We start from the raw sequence: 15,645 nt of genomic DNA, 5'->3' as shown, positions 1-15,645 counted from the left end.
TTGGAACCGTCCGGGGGTCATATGTTACACTTACCTTTAAATATTGTTAAACAAAAAGATTTAAATAAGAATATCCTACAATATCTTATTTTCTCTCACATTAATATGTCCTTCGACTTTGTTGCAAACTAGTGTTTGTCCGCATTTGTTCTATGACCACTTCAATAATGATTTTTTATATAACTACTTCAATAATGTTGTAGTACAAACATTTGATTTCCCCTTATAAAAAATTAAACTATATTTATTATATAAATATACTTAATAACATTATATTAATGAAAATACATCATATTATTCTGTTAATTCTACATTTTTCGTTTAGATATTATCTAGAATTTAGTAATATGAAACTACCAACAAAATATATCGTTTCCAATCTGAACAAGCAAAAACAAAAATGAATGTCAGTAAAATTAATAAATACTTTTATTATTATAAAACTTTATTTATATATAATTATGTAATGTTTAATATAATTATTTTATTTTTATTCAATTATTATTTAGTATTTTGATTTAAAATTTATATAAGTATAATTTTTTTCTAATTAACATTGAGGAAACAAGAAAAGAGATATACCGATTACCGTGTAAAAATAAGAATGAGACAAATAATTTATGCTCGAGATGTATAAAAGTATATGGATGTGAATGAAAGTTTTTCTAAAAATAAATATAAAATAATGAAACTGGTCTCTTCCGACCTCGTTGTAATTTCTATATACAACTTCATTTAAATAATAAACTCGCAACTTGTATGTATGAGAATTTGTATTTCTACTTACAACTAATCCTGGTTAAATGGGTTTATAAAAATATCTCTCATTATGGTAAAAGTTTAATGTTGTGCATTATATTGTCAACCAATTACAAATCACAATTAATATAAATAAAAGTCAACAAATTTTGATATATATGAACGTATTATATATATATATATATATATATATATATATATATATATATATATCTTTTACATAATTTTATAATATCTCTAAGCTTTTATGAAGGCAAAAATTCTTCGGAAACACATCAAGTTTAAGACTGTATTTTTCTATTAATTCTACATTTCCAGTTAAATATTAGAACTTATTAATCTGAAACTACAAACAAAATATATTGTTTATTATCTGAAGCAAACAAAATGGCTATTTAATAAAAAGCTTAAATGAACTTTGGTGTACGGTCTTCTTATTCTATATTTTATTTATTTATTTATTTTTTAATAATGTTTAGGTATACTGAAAATATGATATATATATATATAAATTGAGATCGATCGATGAAGACAAAAGGTTTGGAATCCTTATACATAATTTATTAAAATAGAAAGGGAAATTCAAACAATGAAAGTTGAAACCAAATAAGATAGCAATTGGTTATTTCATAATAGAATTTCTTCCACCAAACAGAGTATACCAAGCCATTTCAGAGAGCTATTTTGGAAAGTGCAGAATAAGAAGAACCATCATGAGACCAAGCTCTTTCTGCTAAGTGTTTGAGTTGTTTAGCTCTTTCTCTTATGACACATCCTTCTTTATCATCCTTATTCATTATCTTCCTTATTGCTTTTGCTAACTCATCCCCTTGAACCATGTTGGTTGATGGTGAAGCCTTTACTCGAACTGCATTGCCAACTTCCTCCACAAGCATTGTAGCATTCATCATTTGGTCTGCAAAAATAGGCAATCCAACTATTGGCACCCCACATGAAACGCTCTCCATCACAGAGTTCCATCCACAGTGTGACACAAAACCACCAATTGATGGATGCTTCAAAATGTCCAACTGTGGCGCCCAATCTGTGATCACAATCCCATTCCTTTGTATGCGATGATACTCATCAGGAAACAAATCTGATTTTTCAACATCAGACACTGTGGTGGTAGTACTTCCAGTTTCATCACCTGCAGAAGAACCAATATTAAAGGATAACACAGCCCCTCCTCTCTTCTTTTCTACGGTGTATTATATTTGCTTGCTCCTAATAAAAATCATCTTCCTATCTCAATCAAGCCATTACACCACTAAGTGAGCATCATCATCACTCCATCAATATTGCACATACACCAAAGTCTTGAAAGTTACAAAGCATGTGCAAAGTTACATAATTGAAAAACCTTGTGGTCTCATGACCAACGTGAAAGATTTAACCACTAGAATATGAAATTCAAGCAAAAGTTTACAAGATTTTTAGAAAGTTGCGTTCGAAGATATTAAATACGATGAGACTTTGTACCACTAACCTGCTGTGAGATAGTGATCATGGCCGGCTTTGTTGACGGACGGACGCAAAGACCAAACAAATTTGTTTCCACTTAGTTCCAACGCCGATGCCATCTCTTTGATTTCTTCACCTGACATAGTGTATCCACTCCCAAGTGATACAAATACCACTGACTCTTCTTCTTGCCTGTTTAGCCACTCAACAATTTCACTTCTCTTTCCCTCATCACTACTCGGGCTCGGGCTTGGGCTCGGGCTTCTTGGGCTTGGTTCCCTTATTATTGGCCCAACCGGGTACACGGGCACCTTGCTAATTCCTCCACTACCAAGTGCTTCAAGTGTCTTAGGTTCCAACTCATGAAACGTGTTCACAAAGATAGCATTAGCCAATGCTGCTCCTTCACACGCGCCAATAAATTCACGGTACAACCTATGTGTCCTGTCTTTCAACATATCGAACATGTCTTTGGGATATATGGGTTTGCAACCAGGGATTGAGATTGGTTCAATCTCATCGACATATTCTCCTTGTATTTGTTTGTCCAAAGTGGGGGTGTGAAGACCAAGCGCAACGAGCCACGCATTAGTCGGCGAAAAAGCAAACATGGGTAGGTTTAGATTTTGGACTAGAGGTAGAGCTTGGCATATGAAGAAATCAGTGATGATGATGGTTGGGTTGAGGTTCATGGTGGAGATTGTGGACACAAAGAGGAGTGGGAGTTCATGCATTAAGATTGCTATTTTGTCTTCTGCAGAGGCATCGGGGTCAACTTCGCTGGTGAGGTCAAGTGGTTGCTGTTGGATTATATCAAAGAGGTTTTCCTTTATGGCTGAGTGAAGAACTAGGGTTTCCGCTTTGGAGGGAGTAGAGTTTGCTATTGGAGTGTAAAAGAAGGTGAGCTTGGGAATGATTTTGTGAGTGACTAAACGCTTGGCAAGTTCTAGGGCTGGGATTATGTGACCCATTCCTGGTGAAGGGAGGAGAAAAGCATGATGATGAGTTCTTGAGATGGCCATGGATGGCGAATGGAGGTAGATTTGTTTATGCTTATTTTGTTAGCTACCATTGAGATGGTAAGAGAGAGAAATGAAGTCACTTTTTATGGACCATGTGTGTGGACAGAATCATGTATTTTTGCTTCACCATTTGTTTAAGTTTTCGTTTTCAATCCACTAGCTATATATTATCTGAATCTTGTTTAAAGAACTAGACTAATACCACTTGGAGTAAAGAATTAGTGGTGTGTCATGTCATATACTTCAAAATTTCAAATATATTAAAAAATTGTTTTAAAATTTTTGTTACATATTGATCAATATCTTGAAAGTTTATTTTAAATATTTTTTTTATCGACAAAGTATATTATATATTTATAAATAGAATACTTAAGTTATTCCAGTTCTTATATTGTTAATATTTATAGGGTTAAATATGTTTTTAGTCCCTAAACTATTGACCGTTTCTGGTTTTCGTCCCTGTTTCAAAGTAAGGTACAATTTGGTCCTCATTTTTTTCGAAACGTTTGTTTTAGTCCTCGAAAACTAAACACTGTTTAAAAATTTGGTCCTCATTTAGCAACAAATGAGGACTAAAACCAAAATTCCGAGGACTAAAACGAACGTTTCTAAAAGAATGAGGACCAAATTGTACCTTACTTTAAAAGAGGGACGAAAACCAAAAACGACAAATAGTTTAGGGACTAAAAACATATTTAACCCATATTTATAAAAAAACTTATTTTAAACACTTTTATCATATATAATAGGGTGAGTGATAAACGAGGTTGACCTTTTAATAGAAAAAGCATATAAGAAAGGGTAGATTTGTTATTAAACTGTCGATTTATTGAAATATTAATAATTGTTAGGTAGTGAGAGAAAGAAGAGTTGTGAACATAAAGTCTTTTTCTCTATTCACCACTAATATATGTCTCATCATCAATTTCTTTTTGTTTTCTTTTTAATTATGATACGTTGATAACTCACATATTATACAATCACATGTATTATTATTTTATGTACTTGGCCCAATAAGTCAAGGCCCCTCAAAATATGAAGTAATTTTATGTACTTCTCCAAATATGAAGTTTCAACATCTATTTAGTAGTTTACCTTTTTTAAATGAAGAATTACTTCTTACAAGTAGTATTCGAGTATTTGAACCCAATAAATAGAGCTATCAATGGGATGAATATTTTACCCGCGGGTACGGGTATCCGCGGGTAAAATCCACGGCGGATAATAACTATTCGTGGATATTTATTATTCGCGGGTAACAAGTAGCGGGTATTTTAATATCCGCTTTTAAACGGATCGAGTACGGATACGGGTAGTACTCTACCCGTCCCACGAGTACCCATTATCCGCAAAAAATTAAAAAAGAATTTATATATTTTTTAATTAAATTTAATTAAAAATAAAATAAAATTATATTTTATTAGTTTAAATTTAATTAAAATTAAATTTTAATTTACATTTAATTTAATTTATATTATATATATATATATATATATATATATATATATATATATTTATTTTTATTTAAATTTTATTTTTAAAATATATTAAATATTTTTTTTGCGAGTATCTGCGGGTACCCGTGGGTTTTAAAATACCCGTGGGTATTTTTTAAACGGGTACCCGACGGGCAGCGGGTCGAGTAGCGGGTACGATTTTATCCGGCGGGTCGGGTTGCGGGTAGGCACTACCCATGCCCGACCCGTTGCCATCCCTAGCTATCAATTTCTTTTTTCAATAATAATACTTTGACATGCCAAAGAAATCCTACAAGTGACACGGTGTGAGTCCCACATCAATGAATATCCAGTAAGGGTAATGTCGGAAGAAAAAAAACAAAGTTTTCTATTATTTTTTTCATATTGACAAGTTTCTTCTATTTTTTTTCTCTTTTGTTCTCACTTCAAAACCCATCCCCTGTATCCCTTTCTCTCCTTCATTGAGTCGAAACTCATAGTCTTCTTTCCACAATCATAAAACTTTCTTTTATTTTTGTTTCTCTTAGAATATATGTTTGGATTATTTCAAATGGTGTGTGAACGATAGTGAGAGAGTGACATTGTTTTTGGGGTTTTGAATAAAAAAGAAGTTATGTTCTTGCGCTTCGTTGTTCGATTGTGGGTGTTGGTGATTTATTTATTTTTATGGTGGGTGTTCACTGTTTTGTTGGATTTAGGGTTTTCTAATTTTTGTTGGATCATGGTTGTTTGTGGTTCATTGTTCTTGTCTTTGGAAGTGAATTTCGTGCTTCCATTTTTACACGTCCTTTATCAGTGTTATTTATGTTTTTCGTTGTTGTTTGGATATTTTGGAGCGACCTACATTCCATGGCCCCAAATTACCTAAATAATGATCGGAAGTCTTAAAAGCAAAACTGTTGGATGAAATGCCTCAATAAAATAGGCAAAACTACATATTTTTCAATTTGAGCTTAGGGGCTCTTATTTTGAACTACATAAGTTTCAAGTGTTTTTTACTTTATGACATTATGAATAGCTTAATTGAAGCAATTATATTGACTTTAACTTTTGATACAATTCAAAATAGATCACAAAAACAGATTAATCACTCATGAAATCATTGGTTCAACTTACAACAAATTTTGACAGTTTTGGTGGTTTTGGAAGTGACTTTTCATTTTGGCAAACAATAAGCTAATTTTGACCTAACCATTGCCTTGATTACTACAAATAGACTTCCTTTCGATCAATGGATTTACAAAAATCAATAGCTAATATAAAATTTAGAATATTTTGGAACAATAAAAATGGTAGAAAATGACTCCATATGGACCACCAATTTTGTGTATGTGTGATTAGAATGGAAAAACATCAATGAAATTGATTGTAGAATATTTAAACAAAGTGAAGTCAGCTTTGGTCTAAGGTTGTATGAGTGACTCATAATTTGGACCCAAGTTATGTCAAACAAATATTGGTACATTAACTGGTTATGTAGTCAAAGTTATGTGGTTAGTTATTAAGCTGGTTTTGTACAACTAACAAAATGCTTAAGATGAATTTTAGTGGTTAGATTAATTAGTGCAGTAAGTGATTATTTAGTCATGGTTATGTGGTTTTTTGTGAAAGTCAATATGTACAACATTTGTAGTGGTTCTTGAAGATAAATTTCATCACATTTATTAGTGTAGTAACTGATTATGTAGTTAGTGTTATGTGGTTATTTGTTAAGTTGATTATGTACAATTTAAAAAATGCTTAAGATGAACATCAATGGTCATATTAGTTAGTGCAGTAAGTGGTTATCCAATCAAGGTTATGTGGTTTTCTGTGAAAGTTGTTATGTTCAACATTTGTAGTGGTTCTTCAAGATAGGTTTTATCACATTTATTGGTACATTAACTGGTTATGTAATCAATGTTATGTGGTTATTCTTTTAGCTGGTTACGTACAACTAACAAAATGTTTACAATGCATATTAAGGGTCAAATGAATTAGTGCAGTAAGTGGTTATCCAATCAAGGTTATTTGGTTTTCTTTGAAAGCTGTTATGTACAACATTTGTAGTGGTTCTTGATGATATAGATGTTATCACATTTAATGGTACAATAACTAGTTATGTAGTGAGTGTTATATGGTTATTTGTTAATATGATTATGTACAGGTAACAAAATGCTTACGATGAAGAGGGAAGTTGCCAAGGTGTCATTTTTTGGTGCAGTAAGTGGTTATCCAATTTAGCTTATGTAGTTAGTTGTATTTATCATTTTGTAATAGTCAACAAGGGTTCAAGTGCTATGATTTCTTGGTGCAGTAAGTGTTTCATTTATGTTTGTTAAACTGTGATGTATCAATTTTTAATTTGCACATATGAAGAAGACATATTGTCATAACATCTTAAATATATAAACATAAAAAAAAATCAATTGAAAGAAAGATTACAATGTATATTTTTAACGGGTTCAAAAGCAGAAGGCAAATGAGTTAATGACTTTTGTGCAAAATTCAAAAGTTAACACATCGATTAAACATCAAAATTACAAAGATGGAACCCAATTCGGCAAAACATAGTTAGCTATATATTTTTTATTTACAAAGATGGAACCCAATGAAACCATTGTGAAGCCACCCATGCGAGTTATAACTTTGTCAATATCCACTTTTCCATTTAAAGGAAGTTGCTTCCTCGTAGGCCTAAATCCTTGCTCAAAAATCCATTTCCCCTAGAAAGAATTGGAATCCTCTTTGAATTTCTTCAAAAGTGATCTCATGTTGTACATATTCCCACAACTCAAGCACAATAAAAGCATGAACCACCATATTAAGTAGGTCCTTGCATCCTTCCTGCAAATTCATTAAACTAGGAAATAAAAATCTCAACGATGAGCTAACGACCAAATAAGTATGAATTCTTGAGGATTAGTTTCTTGACGACCAAACAATATTCAAATTGAAATACCACCAAGTATTACTTGATCGAACTTGTAGCCACTATCATGAAGAGTGTTCTATCGCAACCAGAATCACGACGGGACGACGATCCAAAAAAAGGAACGGGTTTTGAAAAGAGATTTTGGAGTCGCCACCATAGTTTATTATGGAAAACTACGGAAAAACCATAAAATAATAAGACACGGTCCACGAAAACCATATTCTGGGTTCGGGAGTCGGTTACGCGTAGGGAAGGTGTTAGCACCCTACAACGCCTGCCCTAAGGCAGTACCTTTAACTAAATGCACGAATATGATGTGGTTTTTAAAATGTTTAACTATCCCCTAAAATAAAATTCTAAATAAACAAAATATATTTTTTAGTTTTTTGGGCCCGACAAGGATTGACCTTGCTCCTACGTATTCTCATTCAAAATGAGAAATCAGGGTTACGTAGTTCTTTTGGAAACTGTGTTGAAAATTTCGTTTAGGAAATTGTTTGAGAATTTTGTTTGGAAATGATTTTGGATTTTTGGGAAATGAACCTGACAAGGACTAGCCTTGCTCCTACGTATCTCCACTCTTGATGGAGAATCAAGAATCACGTAGTTCTGGCTAAAAGATTGTTTTTGTTTGCTTGAAAGTGTTGATGTTTTTAGCTTTTGAAGATTATATATATATATATATATATATATATATATATATATATATATATATATATATATATATATATATATATATATATTTTATATTTTCGAGAAAAAGAAGGTAATGAGTACTAGGCCGACGCGGACGGTCACACAAGTACTCATACCTTTAGAATGATATTTAAATATTTAGCGAAATAACGATATTAAGCACTAGGACGATGCGAACGATCACACGAGCACTCATACCATTATTTAATTTTTTAGATTGAAGATATTAAGTACTAGGCTGATGCAGACGATCGCACGAGTACTTATACCATAATTTAATTTTTTAAGATAGAAGATATTAAGTACTAGGCTGATGCGGACGATCGCACGAGTACTTATACCATTATTTAATTTTTTAAGATTGAAGATATTAAGTACTAGGCTGATGCGGACGATCGCACGAGTACTTATACCATTATTTAATTTTTTAAGATTGAAGATATTAAGTACTAGGCTGATGCGGACGATCGCACGAGTACTTATACCATTATTTATTTTTTTAAGATTGAAGATATTAAGTACTAGGCTGATGCGGACGATCGCACGAGTACTTATACCATTATTTAATTTTTAGAAAGACTTAGGAGTATTGAGTGCTAGGCTGATGCGGACGATCGCACGAGCACAGGCACTCATACTATTATTTAAGTTTTTTAGATTGACGGTATTAAGTACTAGATAGATGCGGACGATCGCACGAGTACTCGTACCATTATTTAATTTTTAGATCAAGAGTATTAAGTACTAGGCTGATGTGGACGATCGCACAAGTGTTCAACCTTTAAAACGTATTTTTCTTAATTTTTATATAAGAAAGGAGAAGAGGTTTTTAGCACAAGGATGATGCGAGTGGCCACACGTGTGCTTAACCTTTAAAACGTATTTTTGTAATTTTTTTTATAAGAAAGAAGAAGAGGTTTCTAGCACAAGGACGACGTGAGCGGTCACACATGTGCTTAAACCTTCAAAATGTATTTTTGTAATTTTTTATAAGAAAGAAGAACAGGTTTTTAGCACAAGGACGACGCGAGCGGTGACACGTGTGCTTAAACCTTTAAAATATTTTTATTCTATTTTAGAAAAGAAGAAGAAAAGATTTTAGCACAAGGACGATGCGTGCGATCACACATGTGCCTAAACCTTTAAAATATTTTATTATTATTTTTTTTTAGAAAAGAAGAAGAAAATGTTTTAGCACAAGGACGATGCGTGCAATCACACATGTGCTTAAACCTTTAAAATATTTTTGTAAATTTTGTATATATATATATATATAAATATTTTATTTTCTATGTATTATTAAATATGTATTTTAAAATAAATAGATATTTAGAATAAATAAATAAATAAAATAAAATAAAAAAAATAAAAACGAAAACAACAATAAAAATAATAAAATAAAATAAAAACAAATAGAATAAGATAAATAAGGGAACAAAATAAAATAAATAAAGAAAAGCAAATAAATAAATAAGTAATAAAAATAAAACAAATAGTGGGGGGTGCCCAAATGAGAAAATGGGGTGTCTAAACTATTTTTCCTTTTATAAACAGATTGGGCCTAAACCCAAACTAAAAGGGGGTGAGGAAGTGAGAACAGGGTGCCTAAACCAAATTTATTTCTAAAAGCGGACTGGGCCTAAGCCTAGATGGAAAGGGGGCGAAATACTAATAAAAGGGGGTGCAGAAACAACTTTGTTTGATTTTTATTTTGGGCTCGGCCCAGCACTGGCTCGAGGATGTATGGGGGTGCGCGGGTGAGAAGCGGGGGCTGCGGGAGAAAAGGTTTTCAATTATTCTTGGGCTTGGCCCAGCATTGGCCCGGGGGTGGTTTTCTTGACCTAGAACTCCCTAGGGGTTCAACATTCCCCCTTCATTCCCAACACTCATACGATGCTCACTCTCCAGAAACCCAAGGCCTCTTGCCTTTCCCGTAGGCTTACCGCCGCCTCAGTCAGAACTGGCCGACGCCACTGCCTTCCACAAACCTTGACCTCACCAGCGACAACTCGCCCCACCGTGGCCACCGTCGGCCACGGCACCACTGTCTTCACTCTCTCCTCGCTTTGAAAACGCCAACCCAGGGACGGGTTTGCCTCCGCTGCACATGCGCCCCTACTTCTTCGAACCAGCCACCGCGCCACCACCTTCTACTAGTCTCGGCGTCGCCAGCGACACCACACTCCACCGGAGCTACCGCTGGCTGCAGAGTCATTGCCCTCTCTCTCTCTCTCTCTCTCTTCTCCTCTTCGACTTGCTCTACAATGGGTTGTTCGGCTACAATCTCGAGGAAGATATACAGCTTAACATTATCCTTGTTTGTGCTAGACATTTCCTCCCGAAGCTGGAAAATACTTTGTTCGCTCTCGCCTCTATGACCCAACAAGGACACCTCCTTTACAGCAAAAAAAGCTTCCATCGTCTGTGAAGGCTTTGGCAACAACTCTACTTCAAATGGCTTCATCCCCCGCCGAAGCGAAACTGTGCAGTAGAGGGGGATTTGGCTCAACCCCACTCCTTATTGCATTCTCTACCGCGCACCGAAAGCTAGGAACACCATGGTGTGTTTGGGAATTTGGTGTAGTGGTTCCCTAGATGGCATTCTTTCAAGACTCAAGAAATTTAAAGAAACATTAAGATATTGAATCTGGTTTTGGTTGTTAGTTTCATTTGAAGCAAGTGAAGGTTGAATAGAGCACGGGTATTTGTTGGTTTCATTTTGCGGTGCTCTCTATGTGAGTTTCTCGCTTAATGATTCAATTTTATTGTTGATTGGAGTGAACAGAGGCGCTGAAGGCTGTGGAAAATGGGAGAGCTCGTGATGCTCGGTGGTTATGAAACAGATTGGCACCAAAGGGATTTTCAGAGCTCGTGCTTAGGAAAAGGTGATGACGGTTTTCGGTAAGAATGTAGAATGGAGAAAGGGGAAGACTCCTACCACAATACATACTCAAGCAAAGCGACTTCAAGCATAAAATGAAATATAATGCAGCAAGCTTACATGACTATGTCTACACGAGTGAGCAAGGTGTGCTTACCTCTTAGAGCTTGATGGACAAATTTATGAACACCAAAATATGATGTCACAAACTTGTTTTTCAATCGGCAAGTATGACCGAATCGTTCAAGTAATAAACTTGGTAAGACCAAGTATCGTTCTTCCCAAAGGACTCACGACCTAGTTTAGTTATGTGGTTTCTTAATTAGCTAAGACTTACAGATAAAATATTTGGAGTTTAATATGCAAGACAGAAAATAAACATGTATGCATGAAGTTTTGATCAATGGCAAAAAGCAAAAGATAAACACTTTCAATGATATTAATGTATGAATATGTTGTTGGGGGTCAATTTCATCTTATCCACTCTCATATATTTTAGGAATTCAACATTCAAATCATCATTGTTAATGCCACTCTCTAAAGTACCTTTCTAGAAGGCTTCTCCCTAATCACGAGTTCATACAATTCCTAGCATTCCTAATGATCAGTTCATAAGTGCAGGAGCTTAACGACAACCAATATCATATTGGGAGAAATTCCCCGGATCTAGACTTCCCCGTACGTGCCCGTATCGACAAAACCAATAATCATGCATCGAATGAGTTAAACAATGCAAGCATTAAGCAAAGAGGAAAAACCCTAACTAATGATGAAAGAAAGCATAGATCTTAAATAAAAGATGTAAAAACAGATTCCATATATGAGAGCTTCAAAAGATTACATTGATTCCCCAACAAACATACAAGGTTTAGTTCACCATATTCATGGTGAACCTAGATGAACAATAATGAAAGAATGAAAGAGATAGAAAAACCCGTGAAAGAGAAGAGGAGAGCTGTCACCATCTCCCAATCTACCCCAAGGGGTGGAAGAGAGAGTGTTTGCTTCGTTTCTGCCAAAGATACAAACCCTAGGACGTCCTAAAGCATATATACTATTCCAAAAATACAGAAAAATTAGGCCCAAGCCCATAAAAGTGCCAAAAAACCAGTCCAAGCCCATTTAGAATGGCGCTCAGCGGTATTTTACCGCTGAGCGGTACTAGCGGTTGATCCATTTTGCCCCCCAGCTGCTGTTTTGCCCCTCAGCGGTGATTTCGGCACCTGAAAACTGCCGCTCAGCGCCACTCGGTCAGACTTTTTCTGCGTTCTGGTTGGTTTTTCAGCATTCTGTTTGACTGGTTGACTTTTCTGGTTGACTGGTTGACTTTTCTGGTTGACTGGTTGACTTTTCTGGTTTCTGGTTGACTTTTCAGCACTCCAATCATTCGGTATTTCAATTCTTCTTTCAAATCATTCATTTAGCCTACAAAATGAAGGGAATCTTGCACAAAACCATTAAATTCACTTTCAACTCTCTTATTCTCAAAACTAAAGCAAAAATATGAGTTCAAGCTAGTTTCTAAGTCTTAAAGGTTGCTTTTGGTATCAAATTTAAGCATAAAAATAACGGTTTTTCAACCGTTATCACAACCCCAAACTTAAAACTTTGCTTGTCCTCAAGCAAACAAGATGTAACTCAATCTTCCATCAATCCATATAATGGTTCACCACATTCAAAAATCCTTCTTTCAAGATAAGTAAGTGCTCAATTCAGCTCATTTCAAAGATTTCAATCAAGACATGCACATGCTTTAATGTTCACACAATCACATACTATCCAACAAATGCTACCTTTCATGAATGATCAATCAACTAAGCAAAGATGTTCTTATATTTTCATGGAATCTTTCCTCACTAGATAAAGTGTTTCACTCAAACACACAAGTGTATAAGAGGTATTCACTCATTCACTCTACTATCACAATGTCACATGAATCAACTTTGCCTTTCATTTTACCACAATCAAAAACATTCACAAGCATGCATCATCACAAGGACTTTTCAATGGCTTATAATGTGGCTGGGCTAACAAGAAAATTGGTTTTTCTAGATCACAAAACCCTTGAGTTAAGAGAATCATATAAACACAACCATTCTTACTTATTCCCAACTTTCTTTTGCATTGAGCTTTGTTTTTTCTTTTCTTTTCTTTCTCTTTTTCTTTTTCTTTTCACATACTTAATTATTAGCCCTTAGCTCAATGCTTTCAATTTCCCTTTCTATTTTCCAACAACCCCAAACTTGAACATTTGTCAATACCACAAAATATTTTCTACTTAACTCAAGGTAAAGCTTTTCAACAAGGGTTTTCAAATCATGTTCAAGGCTAGAGGTTCAAAGGATATAACACATAGTGTTCTCTTTTAGTGGGCTCAATTTATGAATTTGGCTAATAGAAGGGTTATCAACAAATGACCTTGATCATATGATGCAAACAAGCAAGTAATTCAATCATAGAAAACCTGGGCAAAGTCATTCATGCTTTCACAGTAACAGTATTCAACAATAACAACTCTGGAGCTCAAAACCTCACATATAAGCTCATTCACATTCCACATATAACATCCTGCTTAGAATCATAATCACAATCATAACATCTTGCATTTGTTCACAATGCTTGTGAACCACTTGTATAAGCATATAATGTGCACATTCTCAACATCAATCAATATCAAAGCATCATCAGGCATTACTTATCAAACAACAATCATAAGCAAACCATCATAATAGACAAAATTTCCAATTGAGTACATCAAACCCTATTCTACAAACATAAGTGATTGATAAAAGAAATCCTGCTCTAGTGCTTTGAAAAACTCAGCCCCATCAATGATGCTCTCTCCCAACCCCAAACTTAGATGGAAAACTAGTGAGACAGTGAGTGGAAGGGAGATTTTCTAAAGAGGAATGAAAGGAAAAATGTAGAGAACCTTTGGAAAAATGTTTAGGAGTGTGTGTGCAGAGAAGAATCTAAAAATAGAGGCCAAAGCGTGACTTTGGGTATAAAAATACCCTAATGGGCTCGGGTTCCGCTAAGGGGCAACCTAAGCCCCTTTTACGATACCACCGCTCAGCGGCAATTTTCCGCTCAGCGGCACTTTCGTGTTGTGCTTTTCTTCTTCCTAGCTTACCCTACTTGCCTTCTACTCATGCCCCTCACTTGCTCCCTGCAATTAATTTCTCAGATCACTCAAACATTCAATCCCTATCATGCAACTAAAGCAGAATAAAAACAAACAATACAGATAAAATCAATCAACTGGGTTGCCTCCCAGGTAGCGCTTGTTTAACGTCACGAGCCTGACCCAAAATCCACCAACACCCATCAGTAGGTGTAACAAACTTACCAACACCCATCAGTAGGTGCAAAATTTTCTTACCAACACCCATCAGTAGGTGTTACAAACATAATATCCTTCAGTAGATACTTAACCACCTAGCATCCTTCAGTAGATGCTATCTCCAACAAAATAGTTACAAAAATAAAGTCCACAAATTAAAAATTACAAAACCAAACTAAAATCAAAAGTTCTTAAATCACTGGGTTGCCTCCCAGCAAGCGCTCTTTTAACGTCATTAGCTTGACCCAACCTCAAGTTCCTTCTTCTTTTTCTTCTTTCTACTGAACTTCTTCAAAAATTTGATCAAACCAGGAACCTGTTGCAGTGTCTCAATCATAGGAACTTTAATCTCCAATTTCTTGAAGATTTCCATAAAGCACTTCAATTTCTTTTCCTTCCTATGATTCTTCTTTAGATGAGGATGTGATTTTTCATATGATTTCTTCTTCTTTCCTCTCATCTTTATTTTCTTCCTTTTTCTCTCCCTAAATTTTCTCTTTTTCTTTTCTTTTATTTTTTTCTTCCCTTTTCTTTTTCTTTTCAACTTCTTTATTTTCACACAAATTTTCTTTCTCTCTTCTCTCTCAACCACTTCTTTCTCTTTTTCTTCATCTTTATTTCTCTCACTCAATTCTTCTTTTTCTTTTCTCTCTATCTTTTCCTCATCGCCCCCTATTTTTTTCTCATCAAGAATCTTGTCACTTTCAGTGATAATGGCTTGCCCTTCCTCCTTAGGGTTAACTTCAGTATTAACCTCATCATTCAATCTCTGACTAATGGAATGAAGCTGCATCTCCATCCTTTTACATGATTCTTCAATGCTTTTCTGAGTAGCGTCAGAATTTTTCAAAAATTGTTGAAGAGTGTCATCCAAACTTCCTGATAGAAAGGTTTGTTGTTGTTGCTTGTTAAATTGCCCAGTTTGTCCAGCTTGCCCACTTTGTTCCTGACCAATACTTGGGTGTGGTTTCCACCCTTGATTGTAGCTCCCTTGACGGTACTGATTGGTCATGTAGTTTACATCCTCTACGGCTTCAACTGGAAAGGCACATTGACCATTGATATGGTCACCTCCACACAATTCGCAT

At 34.8% G+C, this 15,645-nt stretch overlaps 1 protein-coding gene across 1 annotated transcript; it reads right to left on the bottom strand.

Annotated features, from left to right (window-relative positions):
- Positions 1-1,241: 1,241 nt before the first annotated feature.
- LOC124821213 (UDP-glycosyltransferase 72D1-like) lies at positions 1,242-3,360 on the bottom strand. The gene is made up of 2 exons (XM_088102349.1): positions 2,249-3,360; positions 1,242-1,909 (listed from the first exon to the last, which is right to left on the bottom strand). The coding sequence occupies exons 1-2, from the start codon at positions 3,243-3,245 to the stop codon at positions 1,431-1,433; spliced, it is 1,476 nt and encodes a 491-aa protein (XP_087958475.1). The 5' UTR covers positions 3,246-3,360; the 3' UTR covers positions 1,242-1,430.
- Positions 3,361-15,645: the final 12,285 nt, after the last annotated feature.

This window comes from Vigna umbellata, chromosome 11 (genome assembly GCF_029865625.1).
Source record: "Vigna umbellata cultivar VRB3 chromosome 11, Vumbellata_1.0, whole genome shotgun sequence".
In the NCBI taxonomy this organism is placed as follows: domain Eukaryota; kingdom Viridiplantae; phylum Streptophyta; class Magnoliopsida; order Fabales; family Fabaceae; genus Vigna; species Vigna umbellata.
Note: the sequence above shows the minus strand (reverse complement) of the source record. Positions and strands in the feature narration are given on the sequence as shown.

Excerpts from the sequence above, each read along its gene's own strand:
- LOC124821213 (XM_088102349.1), bottom strand. The coding sequence starts at position 3,245 with ATGGCCATCTCAAGAACTCATCATCATGCTTTTCTCCTCCCTTCACCA. Across the intron at positions 1,910-2,248 it reads TGATCACTATCTCACAGCAG|GTGATGAAACTGGAAGTACT; the intron begins GTTAGTGGTACA and ends GTTCTTCTGCAG.